We start from the raw sequence: 25,246 nt of genomic DNA, 5'->3' as shown, positions 1-25,246 counted from the left end.
CAAATGCTACTGTTGGCAGCTCTTGATGCTCAGAGATGCTGCTCGCTGTTCGCTGCCCGTCAATTATGCTTTAAGCTTCCGCTTTTGGTTTTAAGGTTCCGTTTTTCAAACAAATTGATCAATAAAAGGTTGTGTGAAAAACCCATGGCCTGTGCGCATCAAATAGTATATATGTTTTCTACTTATGTGTATAATATATATATAAATATTCTCATCTCGACGGCTGTCATCCTCAAGGTGAGCTTGAAATCGGTTTATGTAGAATGCCTTTGGACTGCCTTGTCGGGTTCTTAACAATGGCAATATCTGTTCTGCAATTATATTAAAATTCATGAGCTTGATCAATCTGCATGGCAAGCATCGATCTAGCTCTGGGACCTGTTCTGGCACGCCCAAGGCATTTATCCAAAGTTTTTTGTCCATGTCTTAGATAAAGATTTAATGCTTCCGCTACACTCAGCTGCGATATCCGTATGATTAAGATAAAATTGCAATTCATGGAACACCAGAAATTCTACGCAATGCTTGAAAATAATTCAAAAATTCTTTTTAGAAAAATATGACGTATATTTCTTTGTATTTGTGGTTTCTTTTCGTTTATGCCTAAGTACTTTACATGCCAATATCTATGTATATATATATATATATGTATACTTTATTTGTATAAAATCTAAAGGCACATTTGCTTATGCCAAATGCGTATCTTAACTTATTTACACAACTAATTCCGGTCTCTTCTTCTTCTTCTTCTTGTATTCCTAGGGGTGTGCTTAACTTAAATCAAGGTTTTTGTTTTTTGGGCCGTAAAACATACAACTTTCATTTGTGTCAAACACACATCAAACGAAGCGATGGCTGCGAAAAGCATTTGAATGTTTGCCTTTTAACTCGAACCGCAACTTCTCAATATTTTCATTTGTTTTCTTCTTGTTGTTTTTTCAGTTTTTTCTTTTCTTTTTTTTTTTTGTTTTTTTTTGGCGACGGCGGCGGATTACTTAACAAATTAGTCAACAAAGTTGTGCATAGAACAACGCCCGCTCCATAGACTTAAGATTTAGATGGTTTAATTCCCACACTCGAAAATGAAATGTTTTGCCTAAATTTTAGAAAGTTACCATCAAATCTGAATCGTTCTTAAATTTAGAAAATTGCAATATTGCACATTTTGTGTAATTTTTCTAAATATGGGAAAATTAAGAACTTGGTAAAATAATTATTTTATGACGACTTTCTAAACTTTAGATAAACCATTTTTTCAGTGCATATATAAATTTTGTATATGAGTTCCCATTACGTATTTGTGTGTTTGTGTGTGTGTGTGTGTGTGTGTTTGTGGTATTTTTGGAGGGGTTGGAGCGGTTAGCTGCTCTACAGCACCTTCTTTTGTTGTGCTGCATTTGTGGCTATGGCGGCATTTAGATTCTTGGCACAGCTGTCGTTGTTGTTGTTGGTAATGCTCTCCTTATCGGCCTTGGCCTTGGCCGCTGCCTGCTTCTTCTTGTAGGACTTCTGGTAGAAGTCATTGAACAGGAAGTAGAAGAACACGGCATTGGGCAGCGTAAAGCAAACGGACCATCTCGGATAGCCGCAGTCGGTGTAGAGCAGTTGGGTTTGATGTATAAAAGCGCAGCAGAATTGAATCTGAGTGGAAATAAATGGACACGATTACATATATATAAATATACATATACACTGATCTATACTGCGCTTACCATTTGCAGATTGGTGATGTGCTTCTTCCACCACAGATACTTTTGCATTTTGGGTCCAAATGCAGACAGGAAATAGTACGAGTACATGATGATATGCACAAACGAGTTGATCCAGCCAATGAAGGTGCCATGGCCGCCAGGGTAATACTTGGATGTGCCCCAGCTGATCATGGGCATGACTGTGTGATGATACACATGCAGGAATGTCACCTGACGATCGTTCTTGCGCAGCACAAAGAAGATCGTGTCCAGCAGCTCGGTGATCTTGGCCAGATAATAAACATAGACAACACGCGCCTCTCTGTACGCTTTCGGCGTGCGTGACCAGTCGACCGGCTGGCAGCGCCAGCTGTAATACTGCCAAATGACCACGCCCTCGTAGACCATCCAAACGCTGAGCACCACCTGAAAGAAATTGTAGACGAGCAGCGTGCGCTCCAGCTTGAAGGGTTTGCGATCCCGCATAAAACGTGGACCCCACGACAGCACAAAGTACAGATAGAAGGCCAGGATGGTCAGCAGCGGCAACGGCGATTTGATCAGGAACCAGTCATTGGTACGCGGATCTATATAAGAGAACATAAAATATAATTAAAGAAGGTTACGTGCTTGAATCCTGCTGTCAAATCCTGTTGCCAAAAATGACACTTACCGGCCAGCTCGATGAACAGAAAGTTCCAATAGTCCGTTTGTGTTGCGTTAACGGCCGCCATTTTTAAATTTTTGTGTGTCAACTTCCTCTGCTGGTTATCGTGTTTTAAAACAAACCTTTGGTGGGTTACCGGTGGGAAGAGGGGGGAGTGGATGAAGAAGTTGTTGCTGTGTGTGAAATTTAAAAATCTGCTAAGCGCGCAAGCGTCTAACACAAAATGCTCGAAGCGAACGAGTTTTGTCCAATGTTCTGCAATGGGTAGGGAGAATTCATATTGAAAATAAGTTAAGAAAAAGTGTGCGTTTTTCAAGTTCATAAATATTTAAAAATATGTTAATGGTTAAATCAAAGAAGAAGAAGCAACAGCACCAGCGACCAGTTACTTTGCCATTAACAAGATCTTTTGGGTCTTTTTGTTTTGCAGCGGCTGCTGCTGTTGCTGTTGCCGAGCGGGCATGAGTTGGCCAAAAGCAAAAAAAAAAAGAAAACACGATAGCAGTTGACTTCTTAGTTGCGGCACGCTCAAGCGGCTAAAGATGCAAATTGAGATACAGGTACAGATACAGATACAGATACAGATACAGTGTGTTGTGTGATGTCAACGCTTTGGGCGTGGCTATTAGACAAACGCAATGTTGGCACCAAAAACTAAAAACTAAAACACGTAAGAATTGCTAGCTTCGACAGGCCGAAGATTAAATACCCTTGAAGACAAATGGCTTAAAGCTTGCAAGATATGCGAGGAGAATTGTAAAGATCGTATTTGTTGACGTTAATGTTGACCTTACGTTAAACTAACTCGTTAAACCGTTGAATATTGAGTAAAACTCTAAATTTTATCGATTCTTTCTTAAGGGTAATATTATAATGTAGCCTGAGGTTGATAACGCTTCGAACATATATGTGGAGCATGGCACAACTAATTAAGTTACAGATAAACAACAAAGTTTTTCACACTTTCAACCAAATTTTCCTGTGGAAACTCTATGATATGCTGATCAAAAAGATACAAATAGGCGGACCTGTGTTTCCTGAGGGTCTATTTCCCATACTGATCAAGAATATATATTCATTTCATGCGCTGCAAATCTCATGACGAAACTAAAATACCCTCTACGAGTGTATATAAAATATGCCCTGTATATGAAAATAAACCCTGGGCTGCTGAAAGCTGTCGCCGTTTACTTTGGGCTGTTGTTGTGCCTGCTTGTGTGTGTGTGTGTGTGTGTGTGTATGTCTGTCATTGCTGTGCAATGCAAAATTATCATGTAACCGAGTAAAAGTAAATTATATTCATTATTATGAATTAAACAAGCGTAGAAAACAAGTTGCTTCACAAGATCACAAGTAATTGGGCGACGCAGCACAAATTTTGGGCATCCACAAGCTCACGTGTGGCACAGTGGCACGAAACGAGCGAAGCACTAACAAATTGTACGTTAAATAATTAACAAAATGCAGCAACCACAAAAAAAACCCTCTAATAACTGTAAACTAGCTAATACAAGTGGCTACTTGAACTCCACAAAGGCCACCATTTATCAAACGGCTATTAAGTGGCTCGGTTTTTGTTTTTTTTTTTTTGGCCATTTCCGTGAATGCGTTTTTTGGTTAGCACCAATATTCTGGGCAACTTCATCTATTTGGCTCGATCAAAATGAAATATATTAATTGTATGTTGAAGGGCAAAGCTTGGCTCTAACCAGCCGCAAGCTTTAAGCCAACTGGTTTGGCTCATTTCCTGCACTGGCCGCTTGTTTGATTTTTGTTGCTGCAACAATAAACGCAGAACGAACCAGAAAATGAGCTGTGACCAAAAAAAAAAAAAGAAACGAAAAACAAACACCTTTAAAAATTGAGGTGCTAAAAGGCCCGTGTTTGGAACGAAAAAAAAACCGTATTTTCGGCCCAAAAACTATGCCGCACAGAATCGGGTTTTCAAATTATCAATTTTAAGACTGACAAAAGTCAAATAAACAAATAGACGCGCAAATGAACCATCAAATTTGCGCTTGGCTAATGAACAAATGATGCCTAAGACCTTGCCATATTTGTTGGTTTTTTCGTTCGGGCCAGCCCATTCTGACCAATAGCCACACGGCGAGACCTGTGCCTTAGTGGGAACCCACAGGCGGTTGTACTACCCAAAGACAAGGCATACAAAACGCTTTGCCTTGCGTTGCGCCTCCGATCATCTAGAGATTTGGGTGTGTGTGTGTGTGTGTGTGGTTCGCCGCATTTCCACTTGGTTAGTCATTTGTTAAAATGGGATTGAAGCTATGCAGGGGCAGGCAGCTTCTTCTACCTGGGGCCTTGGCTACGCCTAAGGTGTGCAGCAAATTGTGTCAACAATTGCCAAATTGAAGCGACAACATTTCGTAAGAACCATGCGTCATATTTGTGGCTTAATTAGTGAGAGCTGTGTGTGTGTGTAGGGGGAGGTCTATTAAAAGTTGAATGACCTTGGTGACAACCCTTTGACACGCGTGTGCCGTTCAATTTTTGCATATGATTTACATAATAATTAGCTAAGCGCGCAGCTCTAAAAAGCGCCCAGCTCTCAGAGGTGCCCCGCTGCGGCTACTTGATAAACGCATGCACTGAAGTTCTACACAAGTTCTAAAAGTCTTTTAAAATCTTCTTTATATATATTTAAGCACTGACAAATCGGAGCACAAGCACCTGTCGCAATCGTCGCAGTTGACAGTTGCCTTCTCCAAGATTTACACTTAATTTACAGCAGCAGCAACAACCACAACAACAACAACAACAGCAACAACAACAACAACAGTGATTGCTCTTAATGCTAACACCATGACAACTGTTTTTTCTTCATTTTTTTTTTTGTTTTTTGTTTTTTTAGTTTTAGTTTTAGTTATTTTGTATAATTATTGGTATATTAAGGGAGAGAGACCTCTGCTGGCATCCGCTACCCACGAGACTTGTACGCGTACTGAACTGCTACGCCGATTTGTGTGCTGCTATGTATAAAAATTTCGTCTATAGCTTTTGAATTTTGTTTTCGAAACTGGCCCTTGCCCCCTCCCGCTCACCAATTAGTTGTTGTTGGCTTAGTGGTGGTGGTTTCTTCTTGGCTAGCTGATGTTGCTGCTGCTGCTGCTGTTGCTGCTGGCAATTGTTGTTGTTGTTGATGATGCTGCTGCTGCTGCTGCTGCTGCTGCTGCTGTTTGTTGTCTCATCTGCTGCTTAAATGTTCTTTTGTGTCGCCTCATTTGCTTGGAAGCTGCGTTTCATTGCGTTGCCTGGTCTTGTTTTGTTGTTGTTGTTTTTTTTTTTTTTTTGTTTCTATTGATCGCATAATGACAACAGCCTTTTGGCAACAGCTCAGCTGGCATTTGGTTTATTGCTGGCTCTAGAGTGTTGTCAGCTTTGCCGGTTATTTCAAATAGTTGTTGACTGAATTTTAATTGATTTTGGCGCATACGTTTGCAGCATTTGTATAATAATTAATGCTTACCATAATTGTTGTTATTGGCTGGAAAATATGGTATTCGCCGAAAGAGAGCATGCAAGAACTCGGAAACATATTCTTTATATACTATATATTCACGCATTAAGCTTTAGGTACAGCTGCTATTTGGCATACCCAAACCTTGTTCCATATTTAAGCTTTAAACACTTTCTGGCTTTAGGCCCACAAGTATTACACGCATTGACCTCTGACTAGAGCCGAGCAAGTGCTGAGTATTTAGCATGTTTAAACATGTTGGAATATCTGATTGTGTCTATGGACAGGGAGAGGAAATAGAGCACAATAAAAAAAGTTGAAAAACAAATCTTCATGCGCTCAAGGTCAACATTTGGCTGGCCATTGAGTTCCGTTGATTGCGGCTCTATTCAAGGAGACACCTGATCGGGTGAGACAAAAACTAAAACCAGTCGAAAAATTATTATATCATTTTGATAATTTACATATGAATTCTTAAAGCCCAGGGCGCAGTTCTTGAGCACAGCACACGAGCCACACGCCGATCGCTATTGCGCGCCAATGTCACTTCCGGGTCAAGTTTGAGGCAAACTTCGTATCAATATGAATTAATGGCCAATATTTGCTGTTACCTAGCTGGGGCTGGGGTCACTTGAAGTTGAAATTTGGTTAACTGTGTCACCGGCAAATTGAACTTGACCCTGCCGGACCAACGGCAGATTTTTATCGTTTTTTCTTTTTATGGCCTGCAAAACTCGTCCAGTTTGGCATGGACTGGTACCAGCAGCTGTGGGCCAAGATTGCCACTTTTACGATTAGCCGGCTTAGACAGCATGCCTACGGCTGTGAATGATAACAGCTGTTCGTCACCTATCAATATTTAATCCTGAGTCAAATAAAAGACATTACTCATACGCAGCGTAGCGCGCAGTCTTCCGGCCGCAGCAGCATTCAACCTGATTTGTCGCTTGATTTTGTTTGCCGTGTCTCTCACAATCTCCGATCGTTCGGACACACGAACACATATTGTGATCATTTGTTGATTTGGTTTATTATCGTGCTGCAGATGTTTCCACCTCGCTGAGGAGGCGACTGCCGCGTGCTGTGAGTCGAGCGCCGCAAGACACGGACCACTTGCAGACTATGCTAATTTCTTCCGCAACTATTTACATATAAATATCGTCAAAAAAAAACCGTTAACAATTATTATTGATTTTTAATTATTAATTGTGATTCTTTATAAACTTTATAAACAAGACGCGCAATTAAATGTACACATTTCTTGGACTCTTTGTTTGCCCCTTTATCTATTTTTATTCAATTCCCAATTTGACAGTGTCAAGTTCCTAGTAATTGTAAATAATTTATTAGTTAATTTTGCCTTACACATTTATTCTGGCCACAGCTTGCGATAGATTCTCATATTTGTCAAAAACTGACAAAATGCAACTCCCCAAGCCACCTTACAATTAATTAATAAGGCATTTTTCATATTAATTTCCTAAATACAGCATTAATATGTTTATTACAAGCCGTAAATGACAAGTTGTTGTAATAAAATGCTTAATGTATCGTTTAATTGCTGTTTGCGCATTTTTCAGCTGCTTTGCAGCATTGTTAGCGCCATCTACAGTTCATTGCTTTTAGCTTGGCTTAGAGCTTCCACAGTTGTGACCAGATATTTTTTCAAAGTTAAGCTTGGCTTTGATTTTTTCACTGTTTAAGCAAAAGCTTTAAAACTGTTTTCGACGCCTTAAAGTCTACTAATAATATTATTCTTCACATGGAGTGCAGCAATAATAATCTGCAATAAAAATATAAAACACCAATTAATTAATCATAGATTTAAATCATCTCTAACAGGGTCGTAAGTAATCCAAATTTTGAAAGTATTAAAATACTATTATTGGCAAATTAATTATCTGCATTTTTACATCTCTGCATATTGGATAATAAACATTGAAAAATATTGAAAAAAAATCCTTAAATATAATATGTTTGTTTTTGAACTTCAACTTGACGATGATTACGCCAAAATAAATTTTATTTTAATTTCGTACTCTATCATTGATGTGGAACTGTATATTGTTGCACACACATATGTGTACCTTTTTGGAAAACAATTATGTTTATAGCCATGCTAGAATGTTTATAAAAATTTAATTTCCGTCTTTATTAAACGTTGATTTCCAACATCAAAATAAGTATCAATGTAATATTCAAGAAATTAATTCCAAATGACCGCAGATTTTTGACGGTCTCTCTACTTGCCTCCCTCCCTCTCGCTCTCTCTCCCTGTCTCTTTCTCTGTCTCTCTCCCTCTCTCTATTTCTCTTTCTTTCCATCTACCTCTCTTCCTATATATTTTTTTTTCTATCTCTTTGACTCTCCCTTTCGCGCTATCTCTCTCTTTCTCTTTCGCTTATCCATAATTTCTGCCAGTCCCAGTCTTTGAAGTCCCATAATACACCTATTTTAATGTGAGATACCTCTTTGGCCATGGTTTGATATCTAAATCAATAAACCGTTTGGCATTGTATTGTCTTATACTAGTTAAATTTAAATGGAGTTCGCACACGTTTATCTTCCACTATCACATTTGGGAGTAAATATTTGAAATACATGTAAGTGTTATTTGAAGCCCTTGCCTCTTACCAAGAACACGTGAGAATGTGTTTGTAAAAAGTCATTGCACTGCGAAACAGTTCTAGTCTTATCTATTATTAGTCCAGTCTTATGCTGTGAACTGTGGCGCATATTAAACTTGTTTTAAAGCACGGAAATACCGTCTGAATCTATCAAATTATATCACGCCGTGTAATAATTTAGTGTCTGGTCTGGTGTTTTGGATCGATCGAGATGGCAAATGTAGCCTCAACGCTTTTGCGGCTAATCGAAATCAGCGAAATACCGTTGAGGCTGCGTGCCCTTGCCAGAAACTCGTTTAACGCATTGAAAAAAGATTAGTTAACAGAAATTAAAAAAAAATCATTTAGATACTTCCGTTTCCTGATCGCAAGCAACTGCGAAAAAGCCGATAAACCTACTTACAGTTAGACGATTTTACATATTGCGCTAAATGTATAGCATTATGCAAACGTTTTGCATTTTACTTGATTAATTTATAGTTTTATGTTTTTTTAATTCTAGTTGGCCAATTTGAGGTGAGCAGTTTTTCGATTTAATGAAGAAACGCAAGAACCCAACTATGTCAAGTTCAAGCTGAAATTTTGTTTGGCCAAAGACGGCGAACTATTCTTGGACTCGCTTGCGCTGAGCTATTATTTCGAGCATATATTAAGAAAAAATAGAAAAAATAAACGCTGTTCAAGTTCAAAGTCGGGGGTTAAATGTTGCCAAGAACATTTCCAGTTTGCGGCTTTACTTGTGCTAACTACACGTTAAACGTTTATGATTTTGTCTTCACTCCAACTCCAAAGTCGTAGAGACTTATATATGTTTGAATACCCTGAACCCGCTGAAAATGGGTATATTGCTTGCATGGCAGTGTATGTAACGGATATCGCAAGCAGCCCCATAAACTTTATATATTCTTGATCAGTATAAAAAGCTTAGTCCATCTAGCCATGTCCGCCTCTCCGACCTTCTGGCTGCACGCGCTGGTCTTGGAGACCTAGAGTCTAATATAACATGTGCAGAGCAAACTTGATAAATTTCTGATATATTCTCATATTTCTATAATATTTATCCTATAAGGCTTGGTTCCTTAGCATAGCTCGAAGACTTTTAAAGTTGCATAAACCGAATTTTGTATCTAGGTTCTCGTATAGACTACATTTAACTTTCTAAATACCTCCGAAATTTCCACATGAATGCCGAAAATGTCAAGATCGGACGGTAAGTCGAAGCTGCACTTTGTGTAATGTGTGGCTGTGAGAAGATGGCGTTGTATATAGAAGGAGGCTGTGCTCAGGGTATCTCCCAGTCGGTCACTTCTACTAGATCACTTTTACTTGTTTATTTTTTTTCTTGGGCTCGCTTAACACGAGCCATACTCACAGCTTGTGCGGTTGTTGCTCCGTCATGACGCGATTCATGTACTTTGACTGGCCTCAAAGTGAACGATGATGGGTACATGCATAAATATGACGTTCATTCAGACTCAGTGGCATTTGTAAGCAACGCATATATGTATGTTTGGCCAACTGATTAGCAGCCGGGCTTGCCACATGGCCACACGGCACTTTTGGGCAAATTAGTGAGCGTCGGGAGCTGGCCGGCCATCAATAGATCTATGGTTCGGGGATTGTGAATACAATGTGTGCTATGGCCTTTCCTAATGTCTTTACTACTACTACTGATTCTTTGGACCACGCCGTTTGCATTGGGTATTGCCCAACTAACTTCTCAGCTTGTGTTATCAATTAGTATCAAAATTTTGTTTGTGTGCTTGCGAATATATGAAAACAAACAAGAACAAACAATGTTGAGCTCACGACTTTTAGATTCCCTATACAAAACATATGCATATATGTATATCTAATGTTAATTTTAGTTTCAAAAATTGTTTCACATGTAACCATACTCGTGATGTCATAAGTATAATGTAATCTGCCTTTGTACTGGCATATACTTATAAACAAATCCTTTCTAACTATACCAGGCGTATACATAACTTTCGCAAAAGCCCCACAAGACGCAAAAGCTGCCATCACAACATTTTGTTTATTTTCCTTGTTGTTCAACTATTTTGCACTGTTTAGCTTAATTCGCAAAGAGTATTATAATTGATTGAGAAATGGATACGCTACAGCACAAACAAGATTTATTATGATATGTTATGATGTATTAAATAATAGCTTTTTCTTAGTTACGTATAGTATAAATTATATATGTACATATATTATTAATAACAAAGATCCGGGTTCAAATTCTAGGCTAGTATCTGGCCAATATAAACCAACTATAGCAAGTATACAAAATGATATATAAAATATAATAATAAAATACACAATAATGATAATAAATATAAAGATAATAATAATAATAATAATAGTAATAATAATAATAGTAATAATAAAAATAATAATAATAATAATATTAATAATAGTGATGTGAGCATTAATAATAATACTAATCTAAATATTACTATTAATTGTAATATATAGGATTAAAAGGGATTATAAAGCATGTCTGATAGCTATCAAAACAATATTATTCGATATGCAACAAAGCACAGAATAAGCTATAATTTGTGAGCCGATAAACGTTTTCAAGGTCACAATAAACCGACTAAGCAGCGGACTCTTTCGGCTAATACGAACAAGAAGTTGAATTTACATTTATCGTTGCAAAAGCCAAACGAAAATCCAATTGAAAAATCTAACTGTTTCTATGACGCTGGCAGTAAAGTCGTGTAACATTGTTAACAAACTGAATCTAGTTGTTTAATTGCAAATCACTGAATAATAGCATATACATATATATATATATATATATCTGTTGATTCGGTTAATAGCTGCTTATTAATATGCCAGTCAACAGCCAGAGGGCCTTTCGAAAAGTTTCCGTTTATCAATGAAAAAAAGCACCTGGGGGTTAGCGGTCAAGTTGGATAGCCCACGCCCCCGGCACGTTGTGCTAATTTAATTAGAAATGTATTGATTTCATGTGTGGTTGCTAATTAAAATTATTGCATATATTACCTTATTTTTGATTGCTATTAAGCAACATGCTTTTGTTATTGTTTTTTATTTTCCTTAGTCTGCTTCAAACCAGAAAGTTATTAGCCGGCTAATGACGCTGCACTTTTGGAGCATGACTTTTGAAAAGGCTCCAAACTTTATATAGGGTATATGTATATGAAATTTGGATAGAAGTGAAATTGAAATGTTTCAAACAGTTTGCGGCGCTGACAAACTGCATCACCTTGGCTATTAATCAAAGACGCGCATCTGCAACAACATTTAATATATGCATAAGCATTTTAATACACAAATTATTATTAGTTATGAGTCAAAAGCGTTTTGCCATGGGCTAAGTGGAGCTGTGAGGCGGCGGTAGCTAGATTGTTTCACCGCGTACATTTATCATCGATGTTGGTCAGCTGTTTTTTTTTTTTTTTTTTGTCGACATTTCAGCGACTTCCGACAGCCGGCATCTAACCAAGACCTAGACCTAGACCGTGAAAGCAAAATAAAAAAAAAAACAGACACACACACACACCGGCTACAAATCCGGCTCATGCCAAATGAAACGAAACTCATGGTGCGCAGAATTGATCAAGCCTTAGACTAAATCGTGCTCATTATGATAACCGTTAGCAACAGCATCGACTGCAATGTCATCCTGCTGCCATTGAGACACAGTTCGCTGTGGCTTTGCCAACATGGCCGAAATAATCAAGTGCCAGAGGGTCAAGCGCACTTTAAAGAACCATTTTGGACAATGTTAATTTGTCAAATGAGAATCATTGTGTAAGTGTCTTAGCAGAGCAGTCAGTCAATTGTTGTTGCACGCGCACATCTCAATGGCATAATTAAGATTTTATTTTGTTTACAAAAAATGACAAGCGATTGCGACCTCGTCCATGCACGTCCGCGCCCTGCCACGATCCACAAATACTCACATACATTTTGTTATAAACGAAGGGTCTTACGTTCTTGGTCACACGTAAAATTTTGGCTCAGAGTCCAACCTGAGTAGTTTATAGATCTTAACGCATGTTGATCGATAACGAGACGCTTCTGGATGCCACTTTTATTTGTTGATCACATATTCAAATGATTTACGCCAAGGGTGTGCATAAAAAAACTGGCTTGGAAACATCGAAAGTCTAAATATATATGAATGGGCAACCAGAATTTAAAATTAGACTTGAGCTAACAACAGCAACAGCCGGCGAATGGCTTATATTATACCAAATTCTTGTTTTGGTTTCACTATTTCATTTTTTTGTTCTTAACAGTCTGGCATAAGAGTCGATTATTTCGGTATTAGACTTAACTTTGACATCCAAACATACTTATTTGAAAGTTTCAGTTGTTGCTATTATTATCCACTCTCATATGAAAATACTTACTGCACTTATTATCAAATTTAATGTTAAGCACAAAACCTTTTTTTTATTATTTTAATACTCATCACATAAGCCAAAAAGCTGACATTTGTTCCATAGTTCCTGAACTGTGTGCATGTCTGTATGTATCTTATGTGAACCCGTTTTATATATGAACACTTTTTGATCTTCGGGAAGACTTAAAATCATTTATAAAAAGCATAAAATTCTAAAAATGTATATTAGCTAGCAACGCACAACCGATTAGGAATGTTGCACTTAAAACCCAAGAAATTTTATGCACAGTCTTAGAATAGCTAATAAGTAATTAATTAGATTGTTTTATGAGTAAATGAAACAAACTACACAACTATCGCCTGGACATATGCATATGCATATGCGCACAGCCCAGCATAGAGATGAAAGAAAATAAATATGCATTTAACCAGTTTTGTGAGTGACAATAATTAATGATTTTTAGTGCAAAACTCAATTCAGGCAAGTAACAAGTCTGACTTAAATGTTATTAAGCCAAACGCATTTGACCTGTTTTTCTTTGATTCGAAATATTATTTTAGTGAAACAATCCTTATAATATTATTAACATAAATATTGCCAAAAATATTTTACTTTATATTTAAGTTTGGATTTACCAGTAAAGTGTGTTATAAAATTGATATTGAGTATATATAAATATTGAGTTAAATTTAAATAAATTTGTATTCAACAGTTTAAATTTACATACTGTATTTAAGCTAAGGTTTTTGGGTTTTTAAATCTCACATTGATCCAAACTAGTTTATTAAGACCATCCCCCGTTTTGTAGTGCATTGACCCATAAAAATTGCAATTTGCCCGCTCATGAGCACAACAACAACAACATGAGCAACAACAACAACAACTGCAAAGTTGAATGCCATTCGGAACTTGCTAAATCAGCTAACACCAGAGCGACGCTCAGTGGGCCAAGCCAAGCTGCACACACAAACACAAACACACACACACAGTCACGAAATAAGCAGCGCTTAGAGCCGCAAACATCTACACATGCACACAGAAACTAACACAAACACACACACACAAGCGTCGAATTTAACGAAACTTCCGCCGTTCTGTGTGGATGTTAACAACGTTCGTCAAGTTTTTGTGCTTAGGCCAGGCGAGCCAATCTACGAATATGTGTATTATTGAGTGGCCGTGTGTGTGTGTGTGTGTGCGTGTGTAGACTGGGGTACATACCCGTGCCTACTTGCACAGCGCTGCCTGCGTTGGCGTCGCTGCCGGCGCTGCTGCTAAAAACTTACTTTATCTTGTGATTGCTGAGAAGTTTTAGATTCAGTTGAGCATAAACATTTCTACGGTGCGGTGGTTCAAATTGGTGGCTAACTAAAATCAGCAAATGCTAAGCAGCGCGTGCTAATAACGAGACTTACAAATCAAATCAGATTCTATTAAAAAACAATCAGAAGTGCTGTGAATTTGTGCCCGTTTGGCCAAAAATAAACGAAATCTTCAAAACTAACTAACGTGGCAGCATGTCGTTTGCTCTTACCAGCTGACATTGACTAAGAGGCCTGTTAAGCGAGCAACACTCAAATAGGATACAGGATATATAAATATATATATATACATATATATAGGAATAACTTATCGTACATAGAGTTTATATACAGTCCAAAAAAATGGCTATGCAATACCACAACTACAACAGCAGCACACGCTACGAGATGGTCGTTGAGATAGCCAACATTGCATTAGATGAGTTTAAAACACATCATCTGACCCGCAACTACACGGGTCTGGTGCAGCGCTACTACCAGCTCGTCGAGGAGGATTACGGCGGTAGGTGTAAAATGTTAAAATGCTAAAATGCTTAAATGCTTAAATGCAAATTGCAGTTAGTAGCGCCCCTTGGCCATATCAAATGTGGGCTAATAATGAAACAACAAAAAAAAGCCCCTCATAAAGTTCAGCACATGCACAATGGGGTACGTCTGATGTCATTGCTAGGCCATCAAAGTGTTTGTCGAACACTCCGGGAAGTGGAAAACTTAAATGTTAGCCCATCTGGTGCACTGTCTCAATTGCCAGCTTACGCTGTAAGATCACAGCTAAGCGAAGACTTTAAAAAGCATACAACACGATGAGTTGCCAAATTTGATAGGATTTTGTTTTTTTTTTTTATTTTGCGTTCAAGCAAATCGTAACAACACAAAAATTGGCAAGCTACAAATCGGCAACAACACGAAGCGACAATAACAAACTTCAAAAAAACCTAAAAGTAACCAAAAATAAACAAAAAATACTTCTAGGACAATTAAAAAAGGTTTCTTTTGTGTATTTAATGGCGACCTTGGCAATGCCAATTGTATTTTTGACAATTATTAACGTAATTAAAATGTATTTACATAGTTGAACTTAAACATTTTTTATGACGCGACCGTCGTCATTTGTTGTGTGCAGCTGAGCATGTACAGTACATACAAAATGTATACATACGCATCCGTACAACAATAATAACAATAACATTTGCTGAAGATGATGCATATGCCATATGTGCTTACAATACGATTTATTTAGTCGTATACCATTTTTTTTTTCTATATTTTTGGTTGGTTTTTCGTTTTCTTTTTGAAACGTGTTTAATTATACACCAGACACACACACATACACACACAATCGCACACATCGCATATTGACATTCTTGACTGCCGCGCGCGGGTGAAAAGGTCAATGGAAGGTAGCAGCAATTAAAAGCAAAGCCGACAGCGTGAGCCATGCCAAACGACATAATATACATATAAGCAATAAATGCGAATGCCAAATGCTCGAAAAGTCCGCAATAAACTGAGAATTGAGGAAAAGAAAATTTTAAAAATCAAAAGACTTAGAACACAAACTTGACATGGACGACAATAGACAATTTTTTGCAATAGCTAAGATGGGGAAAATATCTAGGGTACAAGCATAAAAAGCAGAAGATAAATATGCATACATATAACTATATATAAATAGAGATAGATGCAACTGTAAATGGAGAAATAGATATTTAAATTCGAAGCTAGATATTCCAAAATATTTGGATATTGAGATATATATTGATTTAGTTGCAGATATTGATGTTGACAAAGATATGTATATATAAAGTTATGTACAGATATATAAAGATAAAGATATCTATTTTTAATTGAGATATTGAGAATTGACAGGAGATGAAGCAGATATAGATATCCATAGTGATATGGAAATAGATATCAATATAGATATTGATAGTGCTATATATGTAAAATATATACATCTACTTAGACGTTATTTGGGTTTGGATTTTAATGACCTGATTTGGATTTTAATATTTGTGCTACATATATATATACAGACACGTGTGTCTTTGATTAAGATAGACCTAGTCAGACGTGATTTGGTTATAGTTTTAGTCAGAATATAAAGGCACAAACTAATTAATAAATCAGAAATCCAAGCAGCGTATATAACTTTCAATTAGTTTAAAATTTTTATTCAAAATAGTTTTTAGAGCTCAATAATAGATTGCATAACATTAACAGAGGCATAGAGCAAATAACTCTTTTAAAATTCAAGAAATGCAAATTTTTTGACAAACACAAATTAAATATTTAGTTTTTACCTGAGATCCACATTATGTTAAATAAGGTGTCCAGCTCGTTAAAACCTTATGCTATGCAAATTTGTTGACAAAAATGTAGCTAATTAATTTGCAGAGCAACTATTGCAAAAAGAAACAGTGCAAGTTCTTCACAGTTCTAAAAATTTGAGTTGACGAATTGTTGATAATAAATTAAAAACCTTTGGACTCCATCTATAATTACGAAAGTCCATGTGCAGTCAATGACTGCGGAAAGGCTTTGCAGTGGAAAATTTCTAAACGAAAGATTTGTGATTAGCTTGAGGAATTTATACCGGAAAATTATTTATTTATGACGGAAAATTGATGGAAAAATCAATAACAGATTTGTAAATGGGGTTCACTCATAACAATCAATGACGACATTGCCGCCTAGTCGTAATAACTAAGCCAATTTAGAGCCCAGTACGGTTCCAGTAAAGTGTTACCTGCAAATCCGGTTTAAACTAATGTACTTCTTGTTGCTGTTGTTGCGGTTGTATTCAAATAAAACCCTAAGTGTAAACAAGTTAATTGTCCACTTGAGCCGCTCGCATTACACCCCGAGCCACAGAGAATAGTCAATAGAAACAAACAAACAATCCGAGCCGGCATATTGTTTAAGTTTTATTGTAGCTGGCCACGATTTCATTCATTCGTGCAAATTGGCCACTGACTTTAAGATTAATTCTACAGATTTATAAACGTTGAGTGCAAATAATTAAATGCCATTGACTCTACAATAACACACGGAATACGTCAGCATTTGCATAAGACGAAAGACGCGACAGAAGCGAGAGCGAGAAAGAAAGATGATTTAAATTTATAATTAATGTGTAATATATGTTATATATAATTTTATTCTGACTTGACAGATCCGCGTGCTGTACGCTTTCCCCTTATGGAGCATCCACTCTTCACATTCGGCCTGGTCGCCATCTATTTATCCTGGGTGCTGGTGTTGGGTCCTTTCTTTATGCGAGACCGCAAACCCTTCCAGCTGCGCCGCACACTTGTCGTATACAATGCCTTCCAGGTGCTGCTCAGCGGCTACATGTTCTATGAGGTAAGCTTTTGATTGCACTAGGAAGTGGCTTTTGTTTTTAACAACTTTATTAACGGGTTTCTTTTATTCTACAGCATTTAATGGCAGGCTGGTTGAACTACTACAATCTGAAGTGCCAACCGGTTGACTATTCGGATGGGCCCATGTCTAAGCGGGTAGGTTTCAAGAGACTGCATATACGCGAAATATTCGATTTTTATTAGCACACGCGGCAAATTCTATGCAAGCTATAAAAATTAATAGTTGTTCCCAGTTTTATTAACTTAACATTTGCTACCCCGAGCCCATTAAATAAGTCTAAAACAGACAGAAGAATAGATATTTTTGATCCCATAAAATAAACAAATTCTTGAGCAGGACGATACAACAAAAGCGAAAGCATTTTATTTGTAATGAAAATTCTCCTATGCCATACGTCAATCTTGTAAGTCTCTTTCAAAATTATTAGAGCTAGAGCTAGCTTTACCAAATATTGTATGTAGTTTCTTATATAGTAAAATATGTAATTCTTTAGATAGCTTTGTCCTCAAAAAGGGGAAAGAAAAGCCTAGCGCTTTGGTTTAAGTCATGCGAATTTCATAAAGATCGAAGGTTAAACAAGACTGCATTTCTTAGAAATCATGTGTGTCTGAAAGAAGTAGTGAAGCACAATGCAGAGTATCTGCCGGTCGTGCACGGCCGACTCGAGCACTTTTACTTGTTATATCTTTGCTGTCTGCGCAGCAGTTCGTTGCCTCTGGATGAATCATTGGCCACGTTCGTTTTCAAGTTCAGGCACAGACAGTACACAAAGCGATTTTTGACCAGTCATTTGGTCAGTCGTTTTTTTTTTTTTGTTCATATTTTTGTTGCCAACATTAGCTTAATTATGGCTTCTGGCGCTGCCAAAGTCGAGTAGAGCCAAATTGAATGCGCGTTTTGGTTCTTGCTAATCAACGCGCAATTTGTTACGCCTGTCGATCTTATTGTTCGCACAGAAAGCTCTCAAGCTATTCAATTTGTGTGGCGTAAAAGCATTTAAATAAATAATTGGTTAATAAGCGTTTGAAGCTTAAATGCATAATTTGGCACCAATTTTGTAAGGCATAAAACCTAAATGGCGAAGCTGAAGCTGAACTAAAAAGTGCAACAACCCAAAAAAAAATCGGAGAAAAAAAAGCAAAAAAAAATAGACAAAAAAACACATAAATTTACATAGCTGTTGGAAACCAAGGCTGTGCATTTTTATGGTGCTTAGCAGTCAAAGTAAACCACATTTGTCAAAAATATAATCAAACACTTTAGGCCCAGTTTGGGCTCTTGTTTGAGCCGCAAATCAATGAGCTGCGAAACTCATAAAATTCGATATTGGCCGTAAACCAGGCGCATATTAACACAAACCCGAAGACACGCTGCTCGCAGAGCATAATCCTCCACACTCTGATATATTTCACATCCGCCAGGGAAAAATCGTGACAAAGAAAACAGTCCATAAACTGAAGGTCAAGTGCTGGATGCCACAAATTTTCAGCTGCGGCGCTGTTGACACCGATCGTAAAGCTTGTTTGTATTGCGCATACGCACTATGGCCCGCACAAAATGTGACAACACGGCGAAATGCTTGAAATGGAAATTGTTTGCCAATGTCATCAACAAGTTTTAGCCACGCTTCAAGAATTGCTCATCAATACGACCTTGCCGCCAGCTAAGGCCCAGCTCTCAGCCTCTCTCACTCTCTCTCACTCTCTCTGACTCTCTCTCTCTCTCTCTCTCTTTCTTTATAGATGCTGAATCTGTGCTACATTTATTATCTGTCCAAGCTAACCGAGTTCGCCGACACCGTGTTCTTTGTGCTGCGCAAGAAATCATCGCAAATAACCTGGCTGCATGTCTATCATCATTCGGTGACGCCGCTGGAGACCTGGGTGCTGGTCAAGTTCCTCGCAGGTGCGTTGAGATATATAATAATAAATAAATTCCATACAGACTTGACTTAGTTTCAATTTGATTTACATAGGCGGCAATGCGACATTCCCCAATCTGCTGAACAACTTTGTGCATGTGTGCATGTACTTCTACTACATGATGTCCGCCATGGGACCGGAGTATGCCAAATTTTTGTGGTGGAAGAAATACATGACGGAGCTGCAGATCGTAAGTGTCGCCAAGTCATCATTATCAGAATAAAATCTGTTCCAGCATACCATATAGTTAGTTGGCTAGCCGCCACGCGAATCTACTTAGAAACTTGTTTAGAAGTTTGTCTTGGTCGAAAAATGTATATTATATATATATATATATAAATAGTTAACTAAGGCTCCGGCAGAGCCCATTGGCAAACCTGTTAGACCTGACCGCCGTCACATAAAATGGTATTAAACGTGCTGGATATACCTATTGCCAAAAACCCCAAAAACCAAAAAAAAAAAACAAAAAAAACATGTTACTTAATGCTTCTAACTGTGTCTTGCAACTGGCCAGGCCAAGTCACACTCAGCTGCAAGTGGAAGTGGTTTGTGTTTAACACACACACACATACACACACACATACACGCACACTCAGGCAGACAGCCAGACAGTCAGACAGGCAGCGACTCAGTCAACGCTTCAGCCAAAGGCCAAGTTGGCAGATTTTCAGTTTGTCTTTTGTTTTTATTTTTGGTTTTTTTTTTTTGCGGCTTACATAATTTGTGTCCGTTATGAACATCGGCTTCAAGCACTTGGGGTTCATTGCGCCGCTTGTCACTTTCTTAGCTGGCCTCAAAACGCCCCACGAACTGTGTTCTACGACCTGTTTATTGGGCACGACAACTAGTTAATGTTTTAATGTAATAACTAAAATATCTAACTATGCTGACCAGTCAAGTGGGTTTTTGTTTTCGTTTTCATTTTCGTTGTTAATTAAAGCTCGATTTTACTTTCAGCTTTAGTTTTAGATTTCAATTGGCTGCTTGTCTTTCCGTTTTCTCAGTGGCGATGGCATTTGCGCCACTCCACTGATTTTCCATGCAGTCTTCCAATGTGTGTGTGTGTGTGTGTAAGACCAATACACACACACACACATGCACACATGGTATGTATTCGTCGGTAAATACGTTTTCATTGCAGTATTTCAATGTTGCGAAATTCTTGAAACGCATAAAACTTGCCGAGTTTAGTTAGTTCTGCTACTGTTGTTATTTGTAAGTTGTTGTTATTATTGTCGCTGGCCTGCTTCTAAGTATTGTCTGTGTGTGTCTTGCCTTGGGGCTCACTGGGCTACACAGTTGAGTTGTCAAACGTTCGGTCACTTTGTAGGCATTAAAGATGGGCTCGTCTCCGATCTTGAGAACACGACACGCAGCACAATTCGGAAATATGACTCCTCGCATATATTGTTGTTTGAAAATGTATAAATTAAATTTTTTTAAAAATAATTACATTATTTCTCATGCCTAAAACGTTTGTTCAATATAATTAAAGTCAGCTTAATTTACATAGAATATTTCTAAAGTTTTTTGAAATTTATCGTGTTCACGTGCTCAACACGTGTCACGCACGAAGTTAGTCTTTTCTCGTGTTGACTCGTGTCACGCTCCCAACTCTAATGTAGATGCATGCAAAATGCACATTAGACGCACGGCTATATATGCTCGTCTAGATACATATAGATGTACGCCTCATGTTTAAACTTCGCTTGATTCTTTGAGCGCAGTTGACATTTTTTTTGTTTTTTTGCTTTAATGACACGGCAATCAAATGCAAACTGCATAAGCAGATAAACATGGGCGCATCAGGCGCATAATTTAGCTGCCGCAGTGCGCTGTTGTTGCAGCAGCAGCAGCAGCAGCAGCTCTTTTTGTTGTTATTAGCCACAATTGCAGCCGCCACAATATAAACAATATTATGAATAGCACAAACACACAGTCTAATTTGGCAAGAGACGAACAAGTTTAAGTTCCAATTAGCCAATGCTGGTCACTGCCGCTTCGGCTGCGCCTGCTGTTGCCCGCTTTTGTTGCAACATCCTTGCATTTTGGTTGCTGCGCCAATTCCACAAATTGCCACATTTTCGCGCGCTCCGATCCGACCAGTTTCGATTACATTATCTTTGGCTTGGCATTCGCCATTTGCTGTTTTTGCCGTTGTTCCGTTTTGCGGCAATGAATGTGCCTCGTGCTCGTGCTCGTTCGCCGCGTTCACTTTTATGCGCCGCCGCAGCGAACTTGCCACACCGTGTGAGTGTCTATGTCGACGACAGCCAGCGCCAGTGAGCCATAGCCACAGCCACTCCATCCATGTGTGTGTGTGTGTGTGTGTGTGTTTGTCTGTGTGCATTTATGGGTAAAAGTTGACCGGCAAATTCCCGCTTTCGGTTTCCAGGCGCCTGTTTAGCCCGTTTGCTAATCCCAACACTCGTTCACATTACAAGTGCAACTGCATATTTTCCAACTGCCACACTAGACCTCCCGATTGCGCAACCAATTGTGCAGATGGCGCCGGCGCCGTCGTCGTCGTCGCAGCTGCCACAGTGGTATTCAGATCTGCATCTGCTAAACAATTCTCTTAATACTTAAATTCATTTCTTGGCCAATGAACAAAATTGCATGCGCAACAATTCTTACACGTTGGCCAAAAACAAATCAGATCAGTTCCATATTCATAGCCCGGCTATATCATTAGTAAAACACACCTTGGCAAATTATGCAAGAATTTCGCATAATACACAATCATTAAAAGTGGCTAAGACGGGGTATGCTGCAGTTGTGCAAGTGGCAGTTTTCATTACACACGCCATTTCTAATCGCCAGATCCGGGGTATGTGCTAGTTGGGCTAGTCATCTCTGCAGATTCCTCCAAATACGTCATATCAAAGAAATTGACTTTTTCTATGGGCGTCAAAGACTCGGAATTCACACTCCAACTCAAAAAAGTATTTCCGCTCTAAGTGCTTAGGGAACGAATTAAGATCTAGCAGTTCGGAAAATAACTTATAAATATAGCCTATATTCATATTCATAGTAATAATACTAATACCAAATAATAATATAATTCAAGTTTTAAAACCATGAATATAGGGTATGTATGTATGCTAAAGCAAAATTCATTGACTATGTGACAGCCTTTGTCCTCAACTGCAAATGATGTCAAGCACTTGCAGATTAAATTAAGTTTAATAATACTTGTCCAAATAATACTTATGTTAAGAGCGAATGTCAAAATTGAAAATCTAACTAATTGAAACTTGAAAGCAATAGAAAATAATATACAGCTATAGGGAAACTTTGGGGCTTTAGAAACCGATATCAGACCGACAATATTGAAGGCGTTTCCATTGTTTTTTTTGTTTTTTTAATAGCTGCTTCCGATTTCACAGAGGCCATCAGTTGGCTCTAGTAATATGTTTGACTTCTTAACTCTTTGCGCACAAAAGCAACTACTTACATCCACCGTGCACTCAGATGCACTTGTACAAATAGACACACACACACACACACATGCAGACACTGAAACACACACACATGTGGCTGCAATTGCGTGTGTAATGGAGCGCTTAAGCGTTGACGTTTGCTTTCAACGTTCAAATGCGACCAATACTGCATTTGGCCAAAAACGAGTGGCTTTTTGGCCAGCCAACTCTTGGTCCACTGTCTCTGTGTGTGTGTGTGTGCGCGTGTGTGTATGGCTGCTCGTGTGAATCGTGTTGTTGGCTCAGTGACTTTGCAGCGTTTGGCATGGCTGTGTTAATGGAAACTTGCAGCGCTTGGTTGACCAACATGTTGCTCGTTGTTTGTAGGTCACAAAAAAGCGCAAGTTGCCAGCTAGCTGAAAACAAGACAGCAACAAAAACAAAATAAGTAAATAAATAATAATAATAATAATAATAGTAAAAAGTCAAAAACAAATAACTGGGCGTTCGCAACGTGGGTGTGTGCAGTCGCATTGGGCGAGGTGATGCCCGGCCATTCAATTTGCTAAATTGAAAACTGAAATATACGTAAATTGCCAGCCATCAATATCCATATTCATAACAATATCGATAATCGCAATCTGAATTATGGCTTGCATAAAGCGCACACTTATGGGGTGTCGCAAAAAAGGTCAATGAGAGCAGCAATCAAAAGACTTAGACAACGAACTTGTTAGCCGCAGACAGACAGAGAAGCGTGCAAACCAGTCAAAGTCAGCGCCAGACAAACAGGCAGCAATACACTGGGCTCTATATACTAGAAGCCATGCCTATATGACATTACAGTTATTATGGCAAATTGCAGTCTGTGTGTTTATAATGCACATATTCGTACACTTAGCGAAAAACACCATTCTAAATTCTAGTGTTATCGTAGCACACAGTTTGCATGCCTGTAAATGTAAAATCTTCTCAATGGAAGCACACAAGTCTCCACTCTCCACTTCAATGCTCCCCCCCACATACACACATTCTACTCCTGTTGCTAGCTGTAGATTTACAAACTTAGTGTTGGTAAATGGTTTATGTAACAGTAAAAATAAGAGTGTGGTCAGACTGTCTTCAAGACTTCGCAAAACTCTTGAGTTTTCTCCAAGTGTATGTTGGCCTGACAACAAGCCAAAACAACAGAAGCTGCGCTTGTAAACGATTTTTGATTACCTTGCCACGCTCAAGGGTGATTACGGCCCATGAGCGCGTAATTTGCCATTTGATTTGCGGGCAATTAAAATGTTCTGCGCCTGGCCACACTTCAGGGCTTACAATTTATTTTTGTGTTTCCTTCAGTTGTCGGTTCCGCTGCGAACCACGCCCCCAATTTAACTTAATGCCAGCCCTAGAACATATTCCCAGTATTGAAAGCCAGACAATTTCTAAACAATTCGCCTGAAATTCTCATCCTAGCTTTACAATTTAATTATATTCTTAATTTTATTTACAGGCGCAGTTTGTGCTTTGCATTGTGCACACCACACGGGCGCTCTTCAGCAATCAGTGCCAGTTCTCCAAGTTTATATCGGCGCTTCTGCTGCTGAATGCATCCATATTCTTCTGCCTCTTCATGAACTTCTATATGCAGAGCTACCGGAAGTCCAAGGCTCAGCAGCAGCAGCAGCAGCTGGCGGCGGAAGCGTTAAGCTCGAAGGCCGATGGCAACAACAACAACAACAACAGCGCACTACAACAGGATAAGCAGCAGCAACAGGAGCAGATCCTGGCGCACAAATTGAAGGCCCACTAGGCGCAATAGACAGACAAAATAACAGAGAGAACAAAAAAATGCCTCCAAGAGCTGCTCGCTTGCTAAAAGCTGTAAAATACAATAGAAATTGGTGTTGGTTCACAAAGCGGGCAGCTCGCAAATTTGGAAGTCGTTTTTGGTACAAAGGTTTTATTTTAATTCAAATGGGGAGCCATAAATGTGTTTAGCTAGAACTGCAAAAAATGCCCAACAAAAAAAATAACAAAAAAAATAAACAAACAAAAAAAAACGGAAGAGAATAAAAAATCGAATGCTTAGCCCGCATAGATTTTGATTTTCTGCCAGGGGTTATGCAATATAGTGTAGATAGAAAGATAAATATGTCTGGGTTTAATTTTGTTGCACCTACTGACCATATAGATAACTTTGCTTGATTGCTTGTCAATGTATCTTAGATAACTATTGTAGAACTGGGTCAATTTTTACGATCTTAAGCATAAGTTTAAGTCATTTAATTTTAGAACCTCGAAAATGCGCGCCGCTAACAAATAGATACATAACTATATGTATATATATGCAT

The 25,246-nt window shown here is 38.3% G+C and overlaps 2 protein-coding genes across 3 annotated transcripts; one reads left to right on the top strand and one right to left on the bottom strand.

Moving 5' to 3' along the window:
* Positions 1-561: 561 nt before the first annotated feature.
* sit (stuck in traffic) lies at positions 562-5,319 on the bottom strand. 2 transcript variants are annotated; one of them, XM_002053920.4, is made up of 4 exons: positions 5,279-5,319; positions 2,365-2,613; positions 1,713-2,278; positions 562-1,641 (listed from the first exon to the last, which is right to left on the bottom strand). In XM_002053920.4, exons 2-4 carry the CDS (start codon positions 2,423-2,425, stop codon positions 1,369-1,371), a joined length of 900 nt encoding a protein of 299 aa, XP_002053956.1. In that variant the 5' UTR covers positions 2,426-2,613; positions 5,279-5,319; the 3' UTR covers positions 562-1,368. The 2 variants fall into 2 exon arrangements, with proteins under 2 accessions (XP_002053956.1, XP_070063353.1); XM_070207252.1 differs by lacking the exon at positions 5,279-5,319.
* Positions 5,320-14,180: 8,861 nt separating this feature from the next.
* Positions 14,181-25,241, top strand: LOC6631214 (very long chain fatty acid elongase 1). Its single transcript, XM_002053921.4, has 6 exons — positions 14,181-14,672; positions 17,346-17,536; positions 17,611-17,691; positions 19,300-19,462; positions 19,533-19,669; positions 24,406-25,241. Exons 1-6 carry the CDS (start codon positions 14,513-14,515, stop codon positions 24,703-24,705), a joined length of 1,032 nt encoding a protein of 343 aa, XP_002053957.1. The 5' UTR covers positions 14,181-14,512; the 3' UTR covers positions 24,706-25,241.
* The last annotated feature ends 5 nt before the right edge of the window (positions 25,242-25,246 follow it).

This window comes from Drosophila virilis, chromosome 2, assembly GCF_030788295.1.
Source record: "Drosophila virilis strain 15010-1051.87 chromosome 2, Dvir_AGI_RSII-ME, whole genome shotgun sequence".
Lineage (NCBI taxonomy): Eukaryota > Metazoa > Arthropoda > Insecta > Diptera > Drosophilidae > Drosophila > Drosophila virilis.
The sequence above is the reverse complement of the archived record's forward strand: the minus strand, read 5'-3'. Positions and strand labels throughout refer to the sequence as shown.